General features: G+C 39.1%; 1 protein-coding gene across 1 annotated transcript in view; it reads right to left on the reverse strand.

Moving 5' to 3' along the window:
- The window catches only part of COL25A1 (collagen type XXV alpha 1 chain), a 281,924-nt gene that overhangs the window by 72,391 nt on the left and 182,989 nt on the right, over nt 1-26,544 (reverse strand). Inside the window, 4 exon segments of the mRNA XM_058024669.1 lie at nt 1,954-2,061; nt 3,873-3,932; nt 15,172-15,198; nt 15,364-15,390. Of these exon segments, the coding sequence (XP_057880652.1) occupies nt 1,954-2,061; nt 3,873-3,932; nt 15,172-15,198; nt 15,364-15,390 (222 nt within the window).

A 26,544-nucleotide genomic window follows, 5' to 3' on the forward strand; every position in this document is an offset into this window, starting at 1 on the left:
CCTCCTATATCTGTGTGATGCTGCAAGCCCCCAGCTCATAGCACAGTGCAGCTGCTATTTTCAGCTCACCAGGTCCACACAAGTCTTTACCTCAAAGACAAAGCTGTCCTTCCCTCTCAGCTAAGTTCTCCCTTTACAGCTCTCCTATTTGTGTGTTTCACACAGTCATGGAGGAACAAGCATTCTGAGGACCAGGAACATTAACCTGAGGGTACAGACCAGTAGCAAGGGGCAGCAAACTGGATGTTTTTTACCTGAGTGCTTGTTTGTATCTGATTCTAAAGCAGCACTATGAACTGATTTTCCATAATGTTATAGGGCTTAAGATAGCCACAGCTTAAAAACTATAAAAAGAAACTCTCTCTTGCCATCTAAAGTCAAAATCACTACAGAACTATTATAAAATGAAATGACCTCATTGCATAAAATGTATGACTCTCCTGTTATGAGAAACACTAATGACTCCTTCGCTAAAAGCACAAAGCCACATGCAGCCACACTGTAACCAGCAAGGCCAGCTGATTCTGCCAGCCCCATCTATGTGTGTGAACTATTAAAACACCATCACTGCAGTCAGAAAGGGATTCTGGTTTCAGTCTTGCCCTTACTAGATCAAACCAGCACCAACTCTGCTGACTACAGTCCATTTAACCACAATAAATGAACACAAGGGAGACCTAGAAGAGGCCCAAAGCCTGATGTGCCACAGGACTAACAAGAAATGGGAAGGTTGCCCAAGTAAAGCATCATGAGAACTAGACTTCTAATGTCATGTCATAACCTTGAGCTAGAACTTATGAGGGCAGGAGTGGTAAAACAGTCAAGCCAAAACAACAACAGCAGCAGCAGCTCTAGAGTCCTAGATGTCTCAACTGGCCAGCTTTGCTGGATTTTCATGGAAATTTTAGCAGCATCTTACTATTATCATGCTATATTACATTTAGACAGCTAATATCTGAACAGGTTTAGAACAGGAGTGTAGGTATTTTCTTTCTCAGTTTTAGCTAAAAAAGGCCTTGCAGGAAAAATTTATGGTGTCCTGGCCCCGTGTAACAAGTGATGCTTTTTTGTCAAGAAACCAGTTTCTGTTTCCAGTGCTGGTCCTCGCTGGTTCCCCATGTGCCTTCCTGGCCACAATCTTCACTTTTCATGGATGTGAACATGTGTGTGCACCTGTGCATGTGCCATGTTATTTTTCATATCTCTCTCTTGCTTGTGATTCCATTTCCACACTGATTACACAGTGCCATTCATGTTGAAAAGTGATAATTTTTATTCCTCTGAAAGAAGTAAGGAGGCCACAAAATGTGAAACTAAAATCAAACACATACTTTTCTAAAAAATCATGTGTTTAGACATCTGTTTTAAAAGTGTGGGATTCATCCCATGCCTAAAACAAACAATACACCATTTACTGGTATCTGCTGCTTGTCCTAATGAAATATGGTGGTTGAGCCAAAGAAAATGGTACTGTTCTTTTTGTTTAAAAATGGCAGAATTTAACTCCCAATTTCGTTATACCCTGGGCAGCTTTAGCAGTTTATTACTTTATTCCATGACTTTTGAGGTAAAACCATTAAGAAGTGAGAAGTCAAGCTATGCTATGAGGCCTCAAATTCAGTTTTATCTTGAAGTTTGAATAGAAACATTTATTACTCGTGGAAAGGGGCAGACTCTCCTCACACAGCTATTAAACATCAGTGAGTGACTGAGAAACCTTAGAAAGTGTAGGGAAACTGCCAGGGGTGGGAGGCAAGGAACCTTGGCGGTACTTCTGGCCCTGCTATACACTTGCTCTGTGTGTGTGGGACTTCAGGTACACCCTGAAACTTGCCTGTGGTTCAGCTTCCACATGTCTTACTTGCCAATCTGACCTCAGAAAATGTCTTTGACACCCTGCTGGCAAACACTTGAGAGAAATGTGCACACCAAAGCAGCAGCAGAGTAACTCACCGTTAAGCCGGGCATCCCACGAGGACCATCTTTGCCGGTGTCTCCTGGGGGACCTCTGGGTCCTGGTGGCCCTGGAGGTCCAGGGGGTCCAGCTTGTCCTTGGTCCCCCTAAACCAATAAAAACTCATCACAAAATTGGCTTTAGAGGCATCAACTACATAAAAAAACATATCAATTCACCCATAAAGAGTGCCAGACAGGCTGGAAGAAGCTGCCATGAACTGGACAGTGTCTTCTTCACTGCTTATGGCAGAAACAGCACTTTGCCTTGAAGACCAACAGTTTGTACAGGTCCAGTGCAATCAGCCACAGAGCAGAAGGTTCAGATTCTAAACTGCTTGTTTTACCACAGCACATATGCCAAAATTTGGGATGGTCTTGAAATATTTTACTCATCTAGTTCTCCAGAGCAAGTGACTGTTTTTGATAAGCATCTGTTTGCTTCATGATTTGCATAATCATAACAAAGCTGAGGCGAAAAAGAAAAGTTGCATCTGAGAATATACAGATTTGCACAGCAATTTTCCAAGCCCATGAATGATACATGGAGAGATTACAAAACTGAGCATGGAAAATAACTGCTTCTTGATGGAGTTGTACATAATTTCCCATCTGTTTTGGGAGGCTGTTTTATAGTGACAATTAGCTAACTCTCTTCATTTTTACCTATTAATTTGCTAAAGTCAATTTTCAAGAGAGTCGTCAAAACATGTTACCTTCCCCTCTAAAAAAGAAAAGACACCCCAAAATGGTGCTTTAGTTATTTCCAGCATATCACTGCAAACTGCTGGAAAAAAGCGGCCGGCAAACGCGGCTCACTTAGCAAAGCCACCCATAGTCTTTTATCTGTTAATACCATTAACAGTTGCTTCATTTCAAAGCATTTTTAAGTGAACAACCTGCTTTAAGAAGGCATCTGACAAAAAGGAACAGCAAAGAGCAAACTGAATGTAAAGAAGAACCAGACTCCAGTGAGATGAAGCACTACCTTAATGAGGCGGCGTTTAATGAGCTGCTGATCAGCAGAGAGAAACCCATGATTGATTTTAGGAAACACCATCTGATCAGGCAGGTGAGGTCAAAGGTTGAAGATCAGAGATGAGAGAATTGAAGAATAGACATCAGAAGGCCCGAGAAAGAAATAAAGACATATTCATTAGATTTGTAATAGCTGTTATAATATGAACTGGTGCTTCTGCCTGAAAGAAACTGTGCATTTTATTTTGGAAAAAGAATACCTCTATTGTACAGGACATACTGCTATGATTTAAACCATATACAGTGACCTAAATGCATAACTGTTTTCTCCCCAGATTTTGCATGAGAATTCTGCATTTGTATTAATTTTTTTCATTACCCAGGCTGTAAAAATCAGTATTTTTATATATTGTTCTTTCAGCAAAGCTTCTAGAGACAAAGCACCAGTTCAACTTTCAGTCAGATTTTCTAACCAGCATAGTGTGCCATGAAGAATGGTGTTATTTCTATAAGGTCTGAAGGTCCAGCTTGACCAGATTGTTTCCTGCTTAATTTGAAAATCCACTTTGAAAAAATTTGGATGTAAAGATTAAACCTCTGATATCTAACACAAATATCTATCTCCATGTGTAACCAGTACAGAGTTCACTGACATTTTCTACACTCATGTATGCCTCAGGAAAGCAGCACAGGAAAAATTCATCTGAAAATAAAATCCTGACCAAGACCATGGGGAATGTAAGCATTTCCAGGGGTGCACAGCTATAGATTTGATTCCACGCTCTGCATCAGGAGTACTTAGATCAATGCAAAGGCACTGAGGATTGGCTTAGATCCACCATAAGAATTCACTGGTATTTCATGCTAAAAACAATTTTTCATGTGCACTTTTATGCTGATACAGAGAGACCTGACTGAACAGGGACATGTCAGCCACAAACCTTGACGGTGAGGATCTGATTACTGTGCAGAGCAGCAACTGTGGGGAAGCCTGGCAGACCCTAGGGACACAGCACAACATAGTACGAGAACAGCACGACACAAACGTCACAGAGACCATTTACTGACAAATAAACAGAACAAACACCACGTTTAGTACACCCCACACTGCCAACAGACAGGAAATGGCCTCTCTGTCATATGGGAAACAGAGTGAGGTCTGCACTGCACTGCAGATGCAAGCTGAAACTTCACAATGAGAATATCAAGAGATTTTAGAAGAAGCAATCCCATGAAGGTGTCTCTCCTTAAAGTTACAATAAATTTTTATGATAATTTGAAAATTATTAAGACTATCAGCCAGCAGATGGTTGAGCCATTTTCAATGGAAATGTACTACAGCACTTTGAGATCTATGTGGAAAGCCTTGACTCTGGATTGGTGCAGAAGCTGACAGGAATGACAGTATGCTCTGAAGAGCTTTGCATAATTAATATCCTGCTCCTCACATTCTGTTTAACATATGACATTCAGCACATAAACTGGTAGAACATAAACAACTAGGAACACTGAACATAAATCTACTGCTAGATCTTGGGTAGCCCATAATGGTCAAAGCTTTTGGAACATACAAAGCAGTATTTCCATATCCATTTTTACCCCCTCAGTTGCTATATGCCACATATGGCTTCTCATATTCTACTCTACCGAGATGTGCAGAACTTGTACTGTACTGGCACGAAAAGGGAAGGGTGTGGTGATTGTAGCCTGCTGTCACACTATAAGGGAGTGAATTTTGCTCTCAGTTCAACACCTTTCTTGAGCTGCCCTGTAGGGTGTGAATTAAACCTTCTGATAAAGCCAAAACCTTATGCAGTTGAGCAGTGAATTCCTAAAGAGAAGGAAATCCCTAAGTCCTCTCCTTGCCTTTAGCATAGCACACACTGCTAGAAGCAGAGGCTTGTTCAATGGCAGAGAGACATTAGGCTGAGGAACATTCAGTAAAATATATCCAGGGAGCTCTAAGGCCCCTATACGCCCACAGACCACCTTTATGAGCTAGAGTTGGCAGCACAGCCCCTCTGGGGGCTCCTCCTGGAGCAAAGAGCTGCACCATGCCAGCCTAGCACCTCCTAAAGGGAAGGCTGTGCCCGGCTCTGGCTGCCAGGCACGGGCCCTTCAGTGTGAAGGTTCTGCCGGTGCAGCCCATGTTGCTGCAGCACGAGCCCTGCTGGGGAGCACCAACAGGCCAGGGCAGCCTGCCAGGTCTCTCAGCTGCAGCAGATTCTTTTAATGTGGCAAATACTTGCTCTGTTCATCACACCGGAGAGCCTGTGGACCACAAAGACTGCACCAATCTTTACAAAAAAGGGAGAGTTACTTTTTGATGCATACATGTCTTCACTAGCATCTTGGAGTTGCATTTAGCATTTTTATTCCTGCTCTACATCCATGAGGTGAAGCTGAGACTCTGTAAGTTGATCCCATAAAGTCAGTGGCTAAATGCAGCTTTCCCACTTGATTGGGATGAACTGCAGTGTGCTTAAATGCATTGCTCAGTGACCTGAAATCTCCTCTTTAGAAACAAATAAACAGAAAACAAAACCAAAAAAGGCTAAAACTCACAACATATAAAGGGACTCACTCCTGAGACACTGATAAGACTGGAATGATACATCATTTAGGAAACAGATGTATCAAGTTTTCATTTATGCTATTATGGAATATAAGTTAAAGAAGTTATTAGAGAGTAATGTGTCAGAATCTTTACATCTGTGACTCATTAGCCCTGCTGTGCACATGATCCATTTCTCCCCCAGATAAAACTACAACACCCATGTAATGAAAATGAGCACAAACAAGAAACCTACATAAGAAGATAAATCTGAATAGCAAGCAATAAATTACATTTATTGAAAAAATGGATAAACAGAAAATTTTTAAACAGCTTCATTTTTACTCATCAGCCTTTAGAATTACAGCACAGTAATTTTCAGTTACCTCTAAATTAGCATATAAACAATTTGATGTTTTAAACTCATATTAATTTTGATTTATTTCATCTTCAACATGAAGGAGAACCAAGAATTAATTAAGAAATATGCTTATTTAGAAAATACAGTGGTTTGTCATGAAAGATTTTCTTTCTCCTTGAGAAGAAATGAAAGACATTGGAAAGATTTGTGTAGCTGTACACAGAACTATTTACATTCAGCACTGCACAGTCCAGCCCCAGCATTCCCAAAGCTTCCCAACACCACAGAGGCAAGTTCAAGATAAGCTGTCAGTACTGCAGCTTTTTGCATACATAAACAACGTATGAGAAAAGGGTCCTTCCCATTCTTCCATCGGCAGCTTAGTTACTTCTTCCAGTTTGTTCCCAAGTAGGACAAATCTCTCCTTCCTTTGCCCAAAGTGGTCATAATCTTAGACCTAACAGTCAGACACATGAAATGCCAGTTTGGACCTGGACCATCTCCCCAAGAGTAACATGTATCTCTGGAGAGTGCCAGAAACATGGGAACGCTAAATGGAACCCAGCAAAGACACTACAATAGGGCCATAGTTTTTGCATGTGTGGGAGGCTTTAGAAGGCATTGCACCCTCTGGCATCCATGAAAGATAATGCTGGCACACAATGAGCTTCTAAAAGGGCATAAAAAGAGCTATCCTTCCCACAAAATGAGTTCTCTTCCTTTCCTGTCACTCTGCTATAAATATAGCCACAAATATCCCCTGGATCTGTTTTATTTTTTCCCTATCGAAGGCTGTTCTGAAGGACGGATTCAAAGTTACTCAATTTTCTCTTTATTTGGTTTGATTCTTGAACTGCACATAGGAAGGGTTCTTGTTCTACACCCTGGGAGGCCCTAACAGAATACAAAACACTACAGTCATCAACAGCGACCACTGGTCCACTAAATTCCTCTGCTGACAGCTACTCAAGCTCACCCTGAAATGCTAGCTGGTTACAATTTCTAAATTAGCACAGTTGCTGCATGCCTCACCGCCATTTTTGCCCAAATGCCAAGCAAAACATGATGCCTGATGGAGGCCAACAGCCATGGGACAACATTACCCACCTGAAAATGCAGGTAAAGCCTACTTGTCCCATACAATGGCTATTGAGAAAATCCAGGGATGCCAGAACATCGTAACATTCCTCAGTCTGATTTTTTTTACTTGGATGAAATAGCTCTCCTGTTACATTCATCACAGCCTTGAAGGATGTAATTCGCACTAGCTGTCCTGGATTTTGCACAGTACTCTCAGCTTTGTCCATTGGTCCACATGAGGTCAATACTGCAAGGTCATCATAACCTTGTCAGAGGCAAGTATGATAACATTAGGCAGCAGTGTTACTGGTTTTACACCATGCTCCACACACTCCAGTTTGGCTACTGCATTTGCTCAGTATAGTAAATGTCACAGTCCTCTCTAGGATTTTCCTTCTGACCTGCCAATAAACCCAAGCTGCACAAGCTTGCATGTTCCTGTGAAGACATGGTAAATGAGACAGGAATTACCACCTGCTGTTCTCTTGCACTTCCTAAGGTTACAGCCAGCTGCTGCTATTTCACATCAAATCACACAGGCTTCAGGCCAGAGTGATCCTGACACTCTTTATGGCTGCTCTGCCTCTCTCCAACACCACCTCCAGTTCTAATTAATCCCTCAGACTGAGTGCCAGTCCTGTGGCTAATTATTGTACCTGCCCAGGGGAATACAGTGTTTTGGTATCACCCTGCACAGTGCCATGGACTCTCAGCAGGAGCTCTCTTATATAATCCCTTTTATCATAACTGCTGCTTTCTCCAGCAGCAAATCTTCTAACAAAACCCGTACACCACAACAAGACAAGAATCCAGAAATTTCTTTTCACTTAGGTAAACATTCAGCAAAGAGTTCTGATTTGACTACATTACATAATGATCCAGACTTTGCAAAAAAATAGTAAAAATTCAGTGTTTAAGATCTAGAATAAACAGATCACTGTAAAAGCATTATTTCCTATAATGACCTCTGTGAAATCTACCTGACACTGCATTCAAACTGAATAAAACTGGACAAAGCCAACACTTCTCTACTTTTGTCCTATTATTAGATGAATTTTCAGTGAGGAAAAATGTCTTTTCTACACAACTCAATTATGTGTTCTGATGAGTGATCACACATCTGACCTCCATAAAATATCCTTCCTGAAGGCAAACCTGCTACTCTCACTGAAAGTGGCGCTAGGCATCCAGTTAACCCCAAGAAAAATTGGCCTTGGTCCATAACCAAGTTGGTTCTCAAAACAAAAATCTTCTCTCCTGGCTTATGTTTATCTTCAAATTTTTTACCTGCTGCAATTATGTGATGCAGTTAAGTGGTTCAAGCTTCTTCTCTGATGTTTATTAGGACTGGATTAAATTTTTTAAGAGCTGTTTTCAATCAAATTTCTCTAACTCAAATGTTCAGTGCTGCAGCACTTCTGCGTGACAGCTGTAGTTTGAGATACAACAACTACATGATGTATTTTCAGCCAGAGGACAGGGCTGTAGAAAAAGGAACAGGATGTACAGTGACTTCCTTCCTCACCATTCCTCTGGCATTACTAAAAAGGGGCAAGATGCAAACCAAGTGGTGGAGAGTGAAGACACGCACTGCCCAGCTCTTAGGACAGGAATGACAACATCCTCCTCTCAGGAGCAGGTATGTGGCACTTTCTCTGGAGTGTCACAGCTGTTCTGCATTCCCCAGGGGAACTTCAGGACCTGAACATCAAAGGCATAGCTTGGCCCTAGAGAGTCATTCACAGCCAAAAGGGCACTCCTGTGAACTCTCAGTCTCGAGTCTGAGTGTCCCAATGCTTTAGACCAAGTTGGCAGCCAGCACCATCTGAGTTCTTTCCTAACCTCTCCTAGTTACAGAGCAAAGTTACCTTGCTCCAATTTGTCACCCTAGTTTCGCCTTAATGGAAAACAGGGGAGCCACAACAGCCCAATGCCAGTGAAGTGCAGATAATTAATCCCAGGAATGGAGTAGGTAAATACCCCTGTTGCCTTATGGCAGATAAGGAAACCAAGTCTTAGGAATTAAATTAACTGCTCACAGACAAATTGGCATTAAACCGGATGTCCAGCAGTTTTCTCAATGATTCTGCTTCAGTGAAAGTTCTGTTACCAGAAGGAATCACTAATGCTTTTTTAACATTCCTATTGTGGCCACTAAGAGTGAAGTTTGAAACAGTAGCTAGATACAGCTTATATAACTCGATCTACAATTTGATTTAAACAGGTCAATTAACAACAGAAAAAACAACCATGAGTGTAATCACACTGCTAAAGCATGAAATTAAAGCAGCACTCTGTGTGTCTGCTATATGCTTGATGCAACATATAATAAAAGAGAAAATATGCTTTTAGAAATAAGACTCATCAAGTGCAGAAAAAATTCACATCATTAAATGGAATTTAAATTATGCAATATTGTATTTAATTAACATAATACTTTCACTCTAATACTATTTCTTTTCACATTGACAAGATGTGGATTGAGGATCAAAATTACCAGCATGAAACATTTGGGAACAAATCTTCCTGTAATGTAACTGATTTACCTACATTAACCACAGTTAGCAATGTCAACCTAACCTCACTCCAAAAAACTGAGTTTTGCTTTTGGGGAAGGCAAGAAATCAGATTAGTTTATATACTACTATTTATTTTGTGAAGCAAATATGTTCCTTTCTTAAAAAGTCCCCCAACAATAGCAATCAAACCAAAACAAAAACCCCCCATATAGGACAAAATAGAATGGCTTTTAAGAGGGGTGAAAAGTGAATGGTCATGGTTTAATCATCATTCAGTAATGAGTATTTTCTAATTTATGATTGAGGTGCTGATTCTAAGGACATGAATACAGGTTTTCCATGCATTGTCACCAGGAGCAGGAAAAGCCTCAAAACACTCATTATATATTTCCTAGAAATATATTAATTAATAATAATGCACATATACTCAAAGAACGCTTTTTTATATTTTCATTTAAAAAAATCAGGTAAAAATTTACTGCTTACACACCTTTAATTTCCCTTTAATATGGCATAGTTAATAAAGGTTGTGCCTATAATAGAACAAGTGAAGAAATACTTCAATTTGAAAAGAGAGCTCACATTTATATACACACACACATTCCTATTTAGTTATTTCAGTAAATAGACTGCTTCCAGGACTTCTTTTGTCAATATTAGGTAAATTTGAAGTAGTCTGTCAGCATAGAAGAGTGGAAGTTGCAAAGCAATGATTTCTCTCTACCAGGGAGCAAATAAGTAGCAAATATATTAAAAGTAAACAGGGGAAAGGGTTATCTAGAAAAGAACATTATACCTCTATCTCAACCTAAGTGTTTTAACAGGACTCAAGGAATTTTTTTAATCTTCAAGTCAATAAAGGTTAACTAAATAAAATAAACTTCTGAGTTCCTGTCTTTTATAGAACTTCATCTTTCCTCCTTAAGATATTTTAGCAATATTATCAGTTCTGTGCCACCCCAGCCAACAGGAAAATTTATTTAAACACAACAAAAGTAGAAAATTATTTTGTGGAAAAATACTTAAGTCTGGCTTCTGGGTGGTATCCTATTTCACCTAGCCCAAAACCAATTTAAAACCAACTTCTAGCTAACTATTTCTAGCCCTGATAAGCAAGAAATCTCTCATGTATCTGAGATAAAGGACAGAAGATATTTATTATGTCATTCACAGAAGGCTGAGAAAAGACTAAGAACCATAGAGTCACTAAAGTTGGAAAATACCTCCAAGATCATCAAGCCCAACTTCCAACTGAACACCACCTCATCCACTAAGCAGGTCACCTGGTCATGGAAGAATATCAGGTTGGCCAAGCAGGACCTGCTTTTCCTGAATCCATGCTGGCTGGGCCTCATCCCCTGGATGTCCTGTACACGCTGCATGATCTTATCCAACATGATCTCTTCCATAACTTTTCCTGGCACTGAGGTCAGGCTGACAAACCCACAGTTCTCCAGATCCTCCTTCTGACCATTCTTGTAGCTGGGTGTCACCTGGTCAACCTCCAGTGATCTGGGACCCACACACGTGGCCAGGACTGATCATAAATGATGGAGAGTAGCCTGGCCAGCTCTTCCACCAGCTCCCTCAGCACCTTCATGTGAACCCCATCTGCCCCCAGAGATGCGTCAGCTTCTAAGTAGCACAACAGGAATAATTACTTCCTCCTGGATTGCAGGGGGTCTCTTCAGATCCCTTTCCCTGTCAGCGACATCAGGGGGCTGGTTGCCTTTGGGACAACCAGTCTTTCTGTTGAAGACTGAGGCAAAGAAGGCATTAAGTACCTCAGCCTTTTCCTCACCCTTGATTAAAAAGTTTCCCTTCACATCCACTAAGCCATTCCATACTAGCTGTTCTGATCCCAAACATTCACCTCTGTAGACCTGTTCCCATTATGAAGATGCAGTCTCTACTTGGACAATACATCCTTTGAAATCCTACCATCATGAAATTTCCAGAGGCTTTTTTTTAATTGGACTAGGGCTCAACAACTGTAACTGAGCAGCCTCATATCACCATTTATTCTAACAGTCCACAGGCTAAACTCCATCATTTTTAATTTTCTCATGGCTCAGTACAGTAAAGCAAATCTCCATGGACATTTCATGAAGCCATGCCCTCTGCAAAAAGAAGAGCATCCAAAAGATATATTATTACCATTTCTTACACTGGTATCAAGGAAATCTAGTTCTGCATTTGACCTAAATGCTTAGCCAACCAGAACTTTAGAGTAATTAGAGATCTGATATAAAAATACATAAAGAGATAAAAAAGTAACTTTTCCAAGTAAGATCAGGATACACCATCAGTACCTTATTGGTGGTCTCATGTGATTAAAAGCTATATTAACTTGCTGCTCAAACTCACACTCAGGGTATAAATTTCTGTACCACTCACACTACTAGAATGTGTTTTGGCTCATATTTTCCACACAATATAGACATTGGTAGATCAAGCCACATAGCATTACGAACTAGAACCCTTATGTCATCTCTGCTCAATGAAGGATACTGATCCACAGACTACTTCTGAACACTTAAGAAAATTTATCAGATTCTTGGGAAAAAAAAAAAAAAAATGAAAAACCCCTTCAAAAACCAGCCACATTATTCTAAAAATACAAGTGCTTGACCTCTGGCTGGTATGTGCATGGCTGAGTTCTTAGTGTATGACTCTATTGAAGGAATTTTCAAGAAAACCTGAACTACAAAGCAGTTCAGTATATAGTCGACATGTCCAGTGACTGTGAACATTTTGAGATAACTACTATTTTTATGGTTTTGAAATTATTTCAGAAAAGAATAATCCCTCAAAAAAAACCTCATGGTGACAAAACATGGGTGGGACAGAAAACAATATCTTTTCCTCTTGCAAAATGCTCTCACAAATATCTTTCTATTTTCTTATCAGCAGATTTTTGGAAGTTTAAGGTCTCATCTTGATTTGGACAGTCTTTACATTTTATTTTGCTTTCTTTTAAAAAATGCCTAGAGGAAAGAAAGCAGCTTATCTAAAAAAAAAAAGTGTCATTTTGAAATTTCTGTCATAGCTTGGAACACTAAAAGTTTTTGCTAAGTTAATCACTTGTTTCAAACCATTATGTAAAACTATAAATCAAAAGAAACTTCAGGCTCCTTACCTGTAAAAGATGAATTAGCACTAAAACATTCACTACTCTTAGATATTATATCTAATCTGTCTGCAAACTTGTCAAATCCAAGTGTAAATGTCATGCCCCAGTTACTTTCAGGTACAATATTTCTCAAAAATAATATTGTATGCCATTACCTCCAAACCCATTTATTTTACACACGCAGTGATGGAAAACTGTGTGCAAAGGTAACCAACCAGGACTAAATGGGTTTAGTTTCATTTGGTGCATGAGTGGCTTACACATAAAAATTCTATTAATGATATTGTAAATCCCCTGGCACAGCAGGTTGAGCAGACTCATCCTGAAGACAGTTTTCAGAAGAGATAACTCTTGTACCATGAAACATAAAATGGTCAGAGGCTTCATGGTACTTATTACTTGTGAAATATGGAGGGGAAAAAAGGAGAAGAGGCTGTAGAACACATTCAGAATAGATTAAGGGAAAACCAACAACACTGGGCAAATTTCCCAAGTTGAATCCATACACTTTAAAAGGAGGTATGTTACTACAACCTGCATTGGCTAAAGAGATGGTAAAGTTTCAGCTTGTCCAGAAGATGCTAATCATCACCTCTTCTTCCCCACTGCTGACCTTATTGAATTCCTTTTCTGTAATCAGATACAGAATTCAGTCTCAAGTGCCAGCTGCTGCTGCAAATACAGCTTTGTGATGTCCTTAAATAAAAATTCCTCAGGTTGGATATTTTCTGCTTTTTATCTGCACTTGATTTACCAAACCCACAAATAGTCATAACCATGATTTGTATGGCTCAGTAAGGACTCTACTGCCTTCCTGTATATGGAGCATGTCTTGGCAAAGTAGTACTCAACAATCTCTGTAGCAGAGGTCCCATTGCAGTAACACTGACCAAACCTGCATCTTCTTATTGGGCACTGCCAACATCTCCAGACCAGGGACTGAAAGCCACATATGCTAACCACTTAACAGTTCTTACATCTCTTCAACCTTTTGCCAAGATTTCTGCATCATCATTCCCTTGTGTTGATACCACTTCATTTGTTCTCCAGTGTTCAGACCTCTAGGGCATTCCCTGGAAACTTCTCTGACAGTCATAATTCCAGATTCTTATCCTCAGCTATGTAATGCTCTTCACAACACTGCTCTTCCATATTTGTTACTGCATTCCTCTCTGAAACTACCATCAAATTTGCCCTCCTGTTTTTTTGAATCTAAAGCCTGGGAATGTGAATTCAGAACATGCATTCTTCTGCATGTAAGGACACTTAGTGTGAGCACTTGCACTCGAGCCTGTCTTATGCCATGTGAATTGAGCATCCTCTCCTAAGCCACAGGCACTGCACTGCTCTCCTCCCCTGCATCCCTCTCTCCTCACATTACCTGCAAAGCTCTATAGCACAGAACCAGACAAAATACACAGCCCAGTATGGCCTCTGACAGAGACACTAAATTTGCTAAAAAGTTAAAAGGAAATTGTTACATTATTAAGAACCTTTAATTTTTATATTAGTTCTCTACAAAAAACCACGTTGCTCTCATTGTTACTCTCTACTTTCTTTTCTATTTATTTAAGTAGTTTTCCAACTCGTACTGAGTTTGAACTGAAATAATATTTAAAGCTGTTCACTCTCAAGCTGGTGACTTTATGATGTGCAGTCCTAGCACCAAGCACAACAGGGCACCCAGGCAGTTAACAGAACATCAAAATCAGCTGTAAAAGCATGTTGTGACTTTAGATAATCTTATTGCTGAAAAAAAAATGTAAAATCCAATTAAATCAAATTATGTGAAACAAAACAGTAGAATGAAATAAAGCTGCAAATTCAAAATATTTAACAAAGTTAACAGAAGAAAGTAATCCATGGAACATACTGTTATGGGAAAAATTATAAACATGTAACCAAAGAGAGTTCCTATATCATCTCAACAATGTAACCAAGCGTTTTCTAATGAAGCACAGATGTAAAGAAGAGTGCATTAGCACAGCCAATCCATTCGAATTTACACTCCTGTATTCCTCTACTTCTCTGTTAAAATAAACATGACATTTAGAAATTAAAAGAACCTTCTCATTTCTTCAATTAAACCATGTTCTGTCTGGATTGTAACTACAAGGTGATAATACTATTATTATTAAAAATTTTAAATACATATATGTCAGGAAAAAAGCTAATACATGCATACATTATATTTGTTTATACTTCACTAAATATTAGCTACATCTTACATGAAATCTAGAAGTATATTTATTAGAAACCCTCTGGCCCTCTGCATTGTGGAAGCCCATGCATGGCATGAACACACTGCTGGGGAAACTGAATGGTGTGGTTAGGAAAGCCAGTTTTATACAGCAGAGCAAAATCACTGTGGAACCTGCTTCCACCCACAATGGAAACTTTACACTTTGGAATCACCCAAATCTTCCCAGACACTTCCTGCTCACGTTACTGTCCTGCAGACACTTCAACATGCAGGGTAAATGCAGCTAATAAGCATAATTAGCTCAGACAGTGTATTTTAATTTAGTTTTGCACTAAAGACTAATTGCCTACTCAGCGAAGGGGAAGTGGAACATTTTTTTAAGATGCTTACCCGAGGGCCCTGATCACCTTGATCTCCCTGCAAAGTGGAAAGATGAGATGATAGGTTTAACACAGCATCTGTGTGCTACCCAGCTCTCTTACATAATCTAACATTTCACTGCATCAATACAAACAGTCTCTTGAGTTCATGCTGGGAGGGCTTTCCAGTCACCTTGTACAAATCACCTGAACACCAACTCACCTTCTCGCCTTTTGGACCAGGAGGGCCCTGAAAGAAACAAAGGCAAAGATTATTTACTGATGCAGTCCTGGGATTCAGCAGGAAACAGGTCTCTGTCAATCTGCAATTTCTTCCCAACAATATAATTCCTTATAATTTTTAACTCTGGAATGCCAGTGCTATTCCAGAGACGGTTTCTGTACTAATAATAGGAACTGCACACTATTTCTTGAATAGTTTGCTAATGTGTGTTGAATCAGTTTACTCAGACAAGCAAAACTACGCCTGAAATGGCAAAATATCTACAGATTTCACTTAGGGACACAATAGTTTATCTCCTATCAGATTAAAAAAAGTTTTCTTAGACTGTAAAAGTTCTTTGCAAGAGCACTTAATAAATTCAAGTACATATAAATCTGTCATATTTTGGCACCCTCCTTGTATCAGATTGCCAAAGAAAAATGGATTTGAAATTCTAAAAGGAGGGTTTTCATTCCTTTCTTTGGCAATACTGATGTTTAGTCTCAAGCAGAGTTTTAGGCAAAATGAGCACTTTGTGTAACATGATTTTGCAGGAGTATTACTTTTTGTTACTTACCACCCAACAAACAGTAAGGTGACAGAATCACAAACAGGAAGCCCTTTTCCATTCCATTTTTATTAAGCACTTTTCAGAAAGCTAGCAGCAGGTTTCTAAACCACTAGTTTTCAGGTTAGTATCTTGTGAATAAAAATGCTATCAGTCTGTACAAAACCGTCTGCTTACACAGTGCAGACTCTACCTCCAGCTTTCTGAAAGATATGCAGGTGTTTCATTACAAAGAAGGACCTGAGATACATATGAAAGCAGCTGTAAACAGAGAAGGAGCCATTCAAGCCAGCATGGTTCACTGTGATAACACAAAGAGAGTGTGGCAGTGTGTGTGTGTTTGTGAGGGTTTATGCAGAACAAGAAAAGACTGTCACTAACAACACGGGTAAAAAATTCATGTGGTTCACATAAATGCAGTGGAATAGAGGTCAGTCTGCTGTGTATTAAAGACGTGATCAACCACAGGCAAGTCTTTAAGAATCCCTGTTGTAGCCAATTTTCTGCTTAGTTTTAAGGGCTTCTGATGCATGCCAGAGGAGAGCATCTGCTGCTGAATCAGAGGAATTAAAGCATATGCCATTCCTTGCATGGCCTGCCATCTCTTCTGTCTCCTGCAGAGGACACAGAAACAAGTCTGCCTCCTGATGTGCCCATGTCTCCTTCAGGAAGCCCAGTGCTCACTGCCAGGTGAGTGGAAACTCTCTGCTCAATTAACTGTGACCCCGGCCCACTTTGCATTGCCCTGCAAGCACTTGGCCTCTTTAAAAACACATGAAACAAAATAATTGAATTAATAGACACAACCTGGCTGCACCTTTAAGGTCTCTCCATATATTATTTTTAAGCTTTAAGTCTTACTGCCCTTTCCCAGTTCATATAAATACATACTGAAAACTAAGTGCAGCACTGTCAACTTTTAGCTGCAGTCTCCCCATACATGTACTGCGACATGACATCACAGTAGAGCAGGTCTGCTCTAAAGCTTACACATACATGCCACTGAGCTTGTGAACTCATACCATCAGTAACACAGTAATTGCAGGATGGGAAGAACTAAAATCAGTCAGTGCAGGCTGTTGCTGCCTTCTCCACAGCAAACGCGAAGCACAAGCGAAGGGCTGTGCTCTGCCTCCTTGAATCTCCAAGCCATTACTGGCTCTGAATATCTCACTGGCTGCAAAGTGCAAATAGCATGACCCCTATCTGCTACAGTCAGAATCCTATTTCTCAGGCCTTAGGCATGAAATGATAGGTAACGTGACACGACTGAGCCTGTAAACAGATGTTGTCCTGTGGGAGCTGTTGCTGCCTTCATTTAGAGGTTCAGTGCTGCTCTTACACCCAAGAGTGGCCCTGCCCTGGTTCTGATGGGTTGGGGCTCCTAACTTTTCTGAAGCATGCTTGCCACAGCTCTGCCTGTTGGTAGAAACTACAACAGGAGAGATCACATCAGCTGCCTGAACTAAGCTGGCTCACTGGAACAGAAACAAGCCAGAGCTCACATGAGGGGCTCAGCCCCCAGATCTGCAGGGCTACTGCACTGTCTCCCTTGCATGACTGCTGGCAATTGTGTTCATTCAGCCATCACCAGCGCACAACTGGCCCCTTCCTCTACCCTGCATATTCTCCTCTACTGAGAGTTCTCTGAAAGTTCAACCTATACCCAAACATGCTTTTAAATAAGACTGAATCAGATTTCTTTTTTTTTCTCCTTCTTCTGTGCAGGATTTTCTGAAAACAGTCTGTGCACATCATAATCAGATTTTGCTTTGTTTTTTATTGCTTGGTGTTTTCTCTCCCTGAGTGCCAGACACCATCATCTCTATCAAGTCACCCTGCCAGCACACAAATTTTTCATAAGAGTCTTCATAAACATCTGACAATTTTATTTTACCAGGGGTGAAAAACAGCTTTTCAAAAGCCTACTTCTGATGTGAACATTCTCACAAGTCTCTTCACTTGTATTTGCAATGCTTTTGCTTTCTGCAAGAATCTTGAAAAACAAACAAACAAATGCAAATAAAATGGCTCTTTTGGATGCAAGTGAAGAGAACCAGTGGGGTTTCATCAAAATAAAAATTAATGGAATACTTTCATGGCTTGTTCACCCATCACTGGCTTTTCCCCCACTGTTTCAATTGTCCTCTATTGTTTTCGCAACTTTAACCAGAAAATTCCTATCCTCAGCCTTTGACATCTTCTTTCCATTTGTGCTGAGAAATTCTCCCAAGGTTTTTACTGCAGAGTTTATTAGTGTGTGTACACTGAGTGGAGGCAGGGAGGAAGAAAAATCTGAGGGAAAGCTGGGTTTGTGGGGGTGGGGTGTAATTAGGAGACAGATTTATTTAAAGGAGGGCAAGGTTTCTTCTGTTTAAGGGTACAGAAACAAAGCACAGAGTGCGTAAAATAACACTAGTTTTGTAGGCCACAGCATGGACTTGCTGCTTTTTTTCCCAGGGAGACTTCTGTGCTTTGGTTTATGAGATGGCAGAGATCAAGCCATGAGCTGCCGAACAAATGTGAAAGCATTTTGTGTAAGTTATATGAAACGTCTGAGGTCAGAGCATTTCTGAAATAACTTCACAGTGTTTTCACTGGAAACAGAGGCTCTTTTCTCAAAGTGTAATTATCTACTCCAGACTACTATACATTTCCAAGGAGAGTTTATAGCCTGTTTCACATAAGCAAAGCAAGGCCTTGTAAATCTCAAACACATGCAAAATCTGCATTTATAATTAGGTAAAAAATACTACTGTTTTTAAAACAAGGTCTCCTACAGCAGACTGAAAGGCCTCCAGGCACCTGCCAGCTAAGAACAGAACTGAAATCAGGGTCAAATCCAAAAACCAGCCATATTCAGGATTGCTGACAGGTGACCCCCCCGCCTTTATTTTTTTTGCTATCAAAATCCCATTTCCATACTCTGATGAAATTTTACATTATTATAAATAGGAATAGAAAATCAAGAGAATGCAATAAACAGGAATAGAAAGTCAAGAGAATGCAATACTAGAAAACAGGAGACTGATCCTTGCAGTCTTCATCAAGCAACATTTCCTTATAATTAATTGAGATCAGCATGATTTTTTCCACACAGATGAAATTTTATAATCAATTCCCTGAAAGATGCTAATTATGAATTCCACCCTTGAGGCCATTGCCACCTATATAGTTTTGCAAAAGTTACATCCAGAGACCTCTTAAAAAGCCAGTAGTTGACTTATTTTGATTTTAGAAACATTCATAATTATCAAAATTCTCTTATATTCTCTCCACATATCTATTGCTACAGATCTGCCTTTAACCATAATACAAGAAGTTCTGCTGCAAACTCACCCAAAAGGCTCCAAGCATTGATGGGACAGCAGAACTGAAAGCAGTAAGGGGTTCTTAGTACAGACTACAAAGCAATGTTGAAGGTTCTGTAAAAAGCTCCACACTCAGTGGAGAGGAGTGCAGATTTTTCCTGACTGTTAGACAGGCCATACGATGCCTCTGGAAAAAGGACCAGCCAGTCCCCAGCACAAGCTGGTGACAACCAACCAACGAGCCAAGAGAATCAGTTGGACTGTGACAGTCCCAGCTCCCACTGGGATCATGCACCCTCACAGCTCCTAAGGAACACGACATGCCAAACTTGACAGCTTCCATCAGACAGAGCTCCCACGGAAGACACAGGTGATAATCACCTTTCAGACACAGTCACTGCTTTCCTACATTCCCACCACAACAGGCACAGGCTAAGGCAAGCTGGCAGCTGGAGGAATGAGTGTAGTTTGCAAGGTTCAGCCTTCATTTTCATTTGGGACTGAGGGGTGTACAGTGCAGCCATCCCTACCCGCAGCCACAGTGTGACTGGCAGCCTGAGGCAACAGCAGCCTTGCAGAAAGGAACAGAAAAGTGAACCAGCTATTCCAATGGTCACCAAACAGATTGTTTGTTTCCAAACAAATCCAAAAAGGGAATCAATTTCCCAGCTTAGTTTAACCATGTTTTCACAACTAAACAGCATGCCATACATTGCCTAAGTTAATTCAATATTGCAGATTACTTCAAGGATAAAAGGTGGCTTTAGCATGTAACAACAAAATAATCAGATACAAAAGCTGAACTTTCTTTCTTTGAAATTTGACTCGTGACTTCAATAAATTACAAGAATCTGACTGGAACAACAGTCCCCAGCCTATCCTGTAATTGCTGCAAAATATTAAGATCAGATATGCTGAATCACAGGAGATTACACAGAGCATTATGAAACACTGCTGTCCATCATAACTATTCCGAAGTTCCTACACTCATTTCAGTGTTGTGTCCACTATGCAAACTGAACTACTGCTGAACTACTGAGGCAGTGTGGTTTTGGCATCTGCTGAGCTTGGCCATGTTTTCAGCCAGTGTTTACATATGCTAGTTTACAATGCCAACATTTCACCTTGCAACAATTTTACAAGTACTCAGAAGAATTTTGAGTGAATCTGAACAGTTTCTACTACTGAAGTGCCTTCCATTTTACATGTTTTATTCTCCTCCTGTAACATGACTGACTTATGCTGAAAACTTCAACCAACCACTGCTCAAAGGACTCTTAATAATATCTCATTTTCTTCCCTTATATTCTGAAGTTTTTGTTAAAAATCCTAAGGCAGAGAAAAAGAAACCTGAATTTTTTGACACAATAAGGGTGACTGCCTTAAACAACATTATGTAAATGATTTAAGCTGAGAAACATAAAACTGATTTATACAGCAATCTAGATAAACAGCTCCATTAACATTCACAACAAGCAAATTATAAATGACTCCTGCTGTAAATTCATACAACTGTATTCAAAAGTCAGTGATTTATAGCCATATATAAATCAGACAAGTTTATAAACTACAGGCAGGAGAATAAAATCTACCCAAAATATGTCAAGAAACCATTTAGACATTCATTTAGACATTCAGTTCTGATACAGTGCTCTAGCTGAGATTGGGATAGGGTGCTTTTTTTTGAAACTTATTGTGCTGCTCACAAAAACCAGCAGCTCACACTGGAAGCTGCAGAAGGGTCACTGCTAACTCATTAATCCAGTACCCAGGAAAAGGCACAAGGCATAGTGTCCCAGGCAAGAACCTGCTAAAGGGGATCTCCTCTTCCTTTCTCTGACATTCTTTCTTTGATTAATCAGGAAGACTGTCCTTACCTCCTCACCCTTCCTTCTACAGACAAATACAACATTTTTCTTTAAAAACCTACAAAGCAGCACCAACAGCCCTGCAAAGATTCTATGGTACAGAGGGTATGTGACTATGTACCCATTGCCTGAGCATGAAGAAACAAGGATCAGCTTTACCAATTCCACAAATTAATTTAGGTAAACATTATGATTCGAATCTTTACGTTTCTTGTGAGTCAAGTAGCTGCTGTATGTGACAGTAAGACCAGTTATATGGTGGCAGAAAAAACTGGCCCATTCCTAAAGAAAAGAAAATGGCTTTTGGTAAAGTCAAAAGCCTTCTGACTATCACTTACTGCTCAGTGCACTGTAACACATGTATTTCCTGAATCTTGGCCCTCGTTCCCTTGTCCACAATGCACCTTCCAGTTCTCCTACTTGTCAGATAAATAAAAATTCACTAATAATGTTAGAGAATTGATGCAATACTGTAAAACCCCCCCAAAAAAACAAACAAAAAAAAAACAACCAAAAGAATCCACACCACAAAGGAAATGCCATTCTTGTAAACTAGTAAAACAGGACATAAAAGTACAAATGAAAAAACCTAATATTGCTCTATCTATCATGTTATTAAAAAACAACCAGACCTTCTGATTTCAATAACAGGAAGGAAGGAAGATTGTGAAGAAGATACAAACACAATCTTTGTTACTTCAAAATCACAGAAACACAAAAACGTTTGGCTGGAACTCAGATCTGCAGGAAGACATAATAAAACACAACTGATTTGGGCCCTACAGAACCAAAATTCAGACAGCAGACTGAACAGGAAGGCTTTTTTCTATTATAACTACTATTGTATTTGCTATTTCCACTGCAGTCTCAGGATTTTTTGGAGTTCAATCTATGATTTTTAACAATATTTTTAATTATAACATAGTATCAGCTTCAGTGTTCAATATTTGGTTTATAAAACATTTCAAAAATGAGACATTTTTTATACAGATTGGTTGAGGCTTCCTACTCTTCCACCCATCCTCCAGCAGATCCCTGTCTCATTAGATGTCCACCTGAGACTTGCAAAAGCATCACATGCTATCTTAGAATCAGCAAACAGTTGGGGTTGGAAGGATTTAAAGGTCATTTAGTCCATCCCCCCTGCAACGAGCAGGAGCCACTCCAACTTGACCATTAAATAAGTAGTTTTTATACTTCCTTTGGTAGATTTTTATTGACAGGCCAATTCTCTCATTTATTCCTAAAACTTTAGTAAGAAAAAGCTCCTCACTGGGAGTTAACAACTTCTTTTATTTCCAGAAACAGTAGTTCATATTCCAATGTTTCAGCTATTTTTACCCTAAAACTTGCATGGTGGCTTTTGTAATTCAAACACCTCTGGTGTTTCCCTGGTAGATCATTCAGGTGAAATGGCAGTGCCCTTTGCTCATTTAATATATATATATATTTTTTTCTTACTTAAAAGAACCTTTCTGATGAGAATGGCAGGCTGAACTTCAGCTATTTTGAAGGAAAAAGACAAAGGATGAAAGCACGGCAATGGGGGAGTTCCAGAGCAATGGAGATTCACCACTGCCACTCACTACTACAGGAACAGTACCCATGGACATCAAAATACATCTTCCAAGCTCCCTAACCTTTTGGATATTTCAACTTTGCTGTCTGCATTACTACTCTGTGATGAAACTGCATCCAAGAATCTACCAGGCAGATTCTCCTTTGACCAGCAGCTGTGTCTAGGAGATTTATGTCCTTCATTAACAGATGCTGCACACGGTCCAGCTCTACAAGAAAGTAGTAACTACACAGAAACAGATGATTGAAATTAAAAAAAAAAATCCTTTCTGTTCACCTATCTGAAATAAGGGCTGGTATAAAACCAGGTGGGTTTTTGAAGAATTTTGGCCTCTACCTGCTATCATATCAAGGCAAATTTATAAAGTAATAAAGGCTGAACTTATGTAAACAGCTCACATCTGTATAACAGGTTTTACAGATAACGTGTATTTTCAGCCAGAGGATTTTAACACAGACTTTGAAATAGGGAAGGCCAATTTCATTTCTCCATTTACTATGATGACTCCACACCAGCTTCAGTAGCAATGCTCTGAGTTTCACTCAGTATTTCAAAGGCAAGGCATACTGTCTATACACTGTTTTATTCCTTTCCAAATGTTGTTATTCAGTACAGGAACTATTTTCTCATTCAGGGTAGTAGAACATCAAAGAAAGATTTAGATACTCCTTTGGTGTTGTCTGCAAATGCTACTGTAAAATGCTACTGTGAAAGATGTGTGTTAGATTATTTAAATCATGAAAAAGAAATGGCAGTAATATAGTAGTATAAAGCCACAGCCATGTAAAAATAGCACCAGGGGTAGAAAGGCTTCTGAGGCACCCATAGATTAAGAGCAATGGGATTATTTCAGAAACCAGGTAACTTTTTAAACTTCAGGGTATGCTAATGCTTGGGAAGAATCTATTTTAGAAAAATACTACATTCCTCTGATAATCTTACTCTTCTTTCTTTCCTATGACCCCTTGCAAGTTCTGTAGTCCCTTAAATTGTTCCTGTGCGTGGGCTCCATTTCACAAGAACTGTCTGACAAATATAATGATAAAAACTACATTGCACAAACCCACCTGAAGTGACCTTCAAGTATTAGGTTACCACAAGTGTTTCTGAACTATTCCACGCACAAGGCATTGCTGAAAGAGGCAAAGCTTGACACTAATTCATAACTCTAGTCTTGATGGGGATGTGTCAATCCTTAGTCAAATTAACTTATTTAATGTCAAATAGTGTACAGAAAGAAAAGCACAAAAAAAGCATATAAAATAATATTTATGTTACATTAAGATAAACAATAGAACTAAAGATAAACACAAGAACTAAATCTTTCATTTATTGTCACCAATTCTCTTATCTGCAAAGGGGAAAACTACAGTGATGTGTTTCATAGAGGTATTTTGACAACTGTTCAGATTTGTGAAGTTCAAGATGGAACACCAGATAAATGCAGATGAATTTTTATATCAACTCTAAACATACACACATAGTTATATGCAGACATATGTAAAAGTGAGATGACTGAATATATTCTTGTAACCTATAAGGCTGGAAACATCTTTATACAGGAAGGAATTTAAGACAACATAAAGTTTATTAAAAACAAAACTGTTTTCTCCTGAAGACTAAGAGTATGGACTACAAAATTCAGAACATCTTCAGGGGAAATTAAACACATATGTATATTTATACTTAAATGGATATTCATTCTTTTTGGCAAATGATCACTGGCAGACATACTGGGCAATATAGCTGGATTGTGTTTCTGAAAATACGTGATTCTCTTACATATTTTGCAGCAGCTCACAGCTGAATATTACTCATGGATCTCAGTAAAAACTATATTAGGAAATCCTACAGTGTTGTAGGGACAGACAAAGCATTTTTGAAATTGACAATCTGGATCAAAGCCCACAAACAGAAGGGACACTTCCATGCTGTGCTCAATAGTAACACTACTGGCAATACACAAAATACTCCAATGAAAGTAACTGCTGCATTTTCTGCCTTTTTCTTCCTTGAAACTTGACCCATACTTATAGGAAAGAGTAACATATCAGCACAGCTCTTATTGCCAGCATCAAGTCAATATAAAAAATCCTAAAGCATTTCTACTAACCCATCAATTTGCTTCAAGTAAAATTTCAGTTCGCAGGAGTGTCACTTTAAAAAGGGAAATATAAATTTTGAAGGTTTCCTCTACCGGCCTGAAATCCAAATCTCCCAGGTCCGCTCAAGTTTACAGGACTTTCAAGCATCTAGCACAAAGCATCACCAGCCTCTGAAATGATAATGGCTTTCAAAGGAACTCTGATATTTTGAAAACCTTGCAGAAGACTAATGTCTTAGACATCACAGCATTATGTTCAAGTCACAATAAACTTGATGAAATACACGTTTTTACACCTCCTATTTTTTTTTTTTTTAATAAAGCTAGTGAAACTACTGGAATCTGCAACAAATTGAACTGGATTTCAAAGCTAAAATACAGCATGAAGATCACTAAAAATAATAAGCCAGCATGAGTTTAATATCAAATTAAAAACATGTGCAGCAGGATAGTAAAATACTATATAATATTCCTGAACACAGTTCAGTATGTTGCTTTGACATAATCCCTAATAGAACACAGAACACACGAGCGTATTTCTGCCATATGTAGAATAAGGAAGAAAATATGAATGTCGATTGATAAAGAAATTATTTAGGAATACAAGAAATATTTCAGAGTCCTTAATTATGTTTTGACAACCCTTTGTAATGTCATAATGGAACCACAATACTAAGTTTGTAATTGGTTTTTTGTACTCATATGTACTCTGTTAAGCTAAGCAAAGGTTTACCAAATTAAGGCTTGCAAGTAATTTTTGCTTCACAGTTTCTCACTTTCTGTTAGAAGATCTACTATGCCCTGGTGACAGCTGGAACTTCTAGATGAATAGATGGAATGCTAATGTGTGATTCCCCATCACATTTATACTGGCATATGTAACAAGTGAATCACATCTTCATGTTTATTTTATGAAAACAAACCCAATTCTTTTAAAAAATTAATGATGGTACAATGAAGAAAAGTTGGTAACATCCTACAAATAGAAAGATCTCATGCATTTTTTCTTTTAGAGTTTTAAATATTAGTTTTATGTATCGTCTAATTTCAGGGCTTGTTTTTTCAGACTAATGGTATCATAAATTGTTGCTATGTGAACTATGAAATGAGGAGATCAACTTTTAAAAGTTTTGCATCAAACTGTTTTCTAAGCCCATCTTCCAAGCTTTCTTTATCTTTTGCATACAGCTACTCCCAAAGGAGATCTGCAGATTCAGAAAAAGAAGCCACCCTAAAAGGAGCAGAATTTATTTTACAAGCACATCCAGAGCTGATAATTATGTTGCATGAGGAACCCTTTTCACAGAATTTTGTAGAATTAATATCCTTACTTTTTCTGTTTGTAGAAAATCAAAACCTAGACTGAATTGTAATTGTAAAGTTAACAAGATTCAAGTTTGATACTTTCTGAATCAACCAAGAAAATAAGAAATAAATTATCTGTTTCAGAAAATGCTGTGGAACATCTGAACATCTTGCCATTTCAGCACCAGATAGTTACTGAAATTGTAACTCAAAAGCTTGCCTGCCAGAGCAAGTAAAAGAACACAGTAGCACAGTTGTGGTAGGAGTCTGGCCTCCTCCGGGTGTCTGACAGAGCCTGATGAGCAGAGCTCTAAAAAGTCTAATTATCTCCAACTTAGTCCACTTAGCAGGGTACTGTAGGGAAGTCATCAATCTGCCATTAGAGGCTCCTTGGCAATTCCTGACAAAAGGGTGGGGAAAGACAAATAAAAAAATATGTTGAAAGC

This window comes from Melospiza georgiana, chromosome 5 (genome assembly GCF_028018845.1).
Source record: "Melospiza georgiana isolate bMelGeo1 chromosome 5, bMelGeo1.pri, whole genome shotgun sequence".
Taxonomy (NCBI): Eukaryota; Metazoa; Chordata; class Aves; order Passeriformes; family Passerellidae; genus Melospiza; species Melospiza georgiana.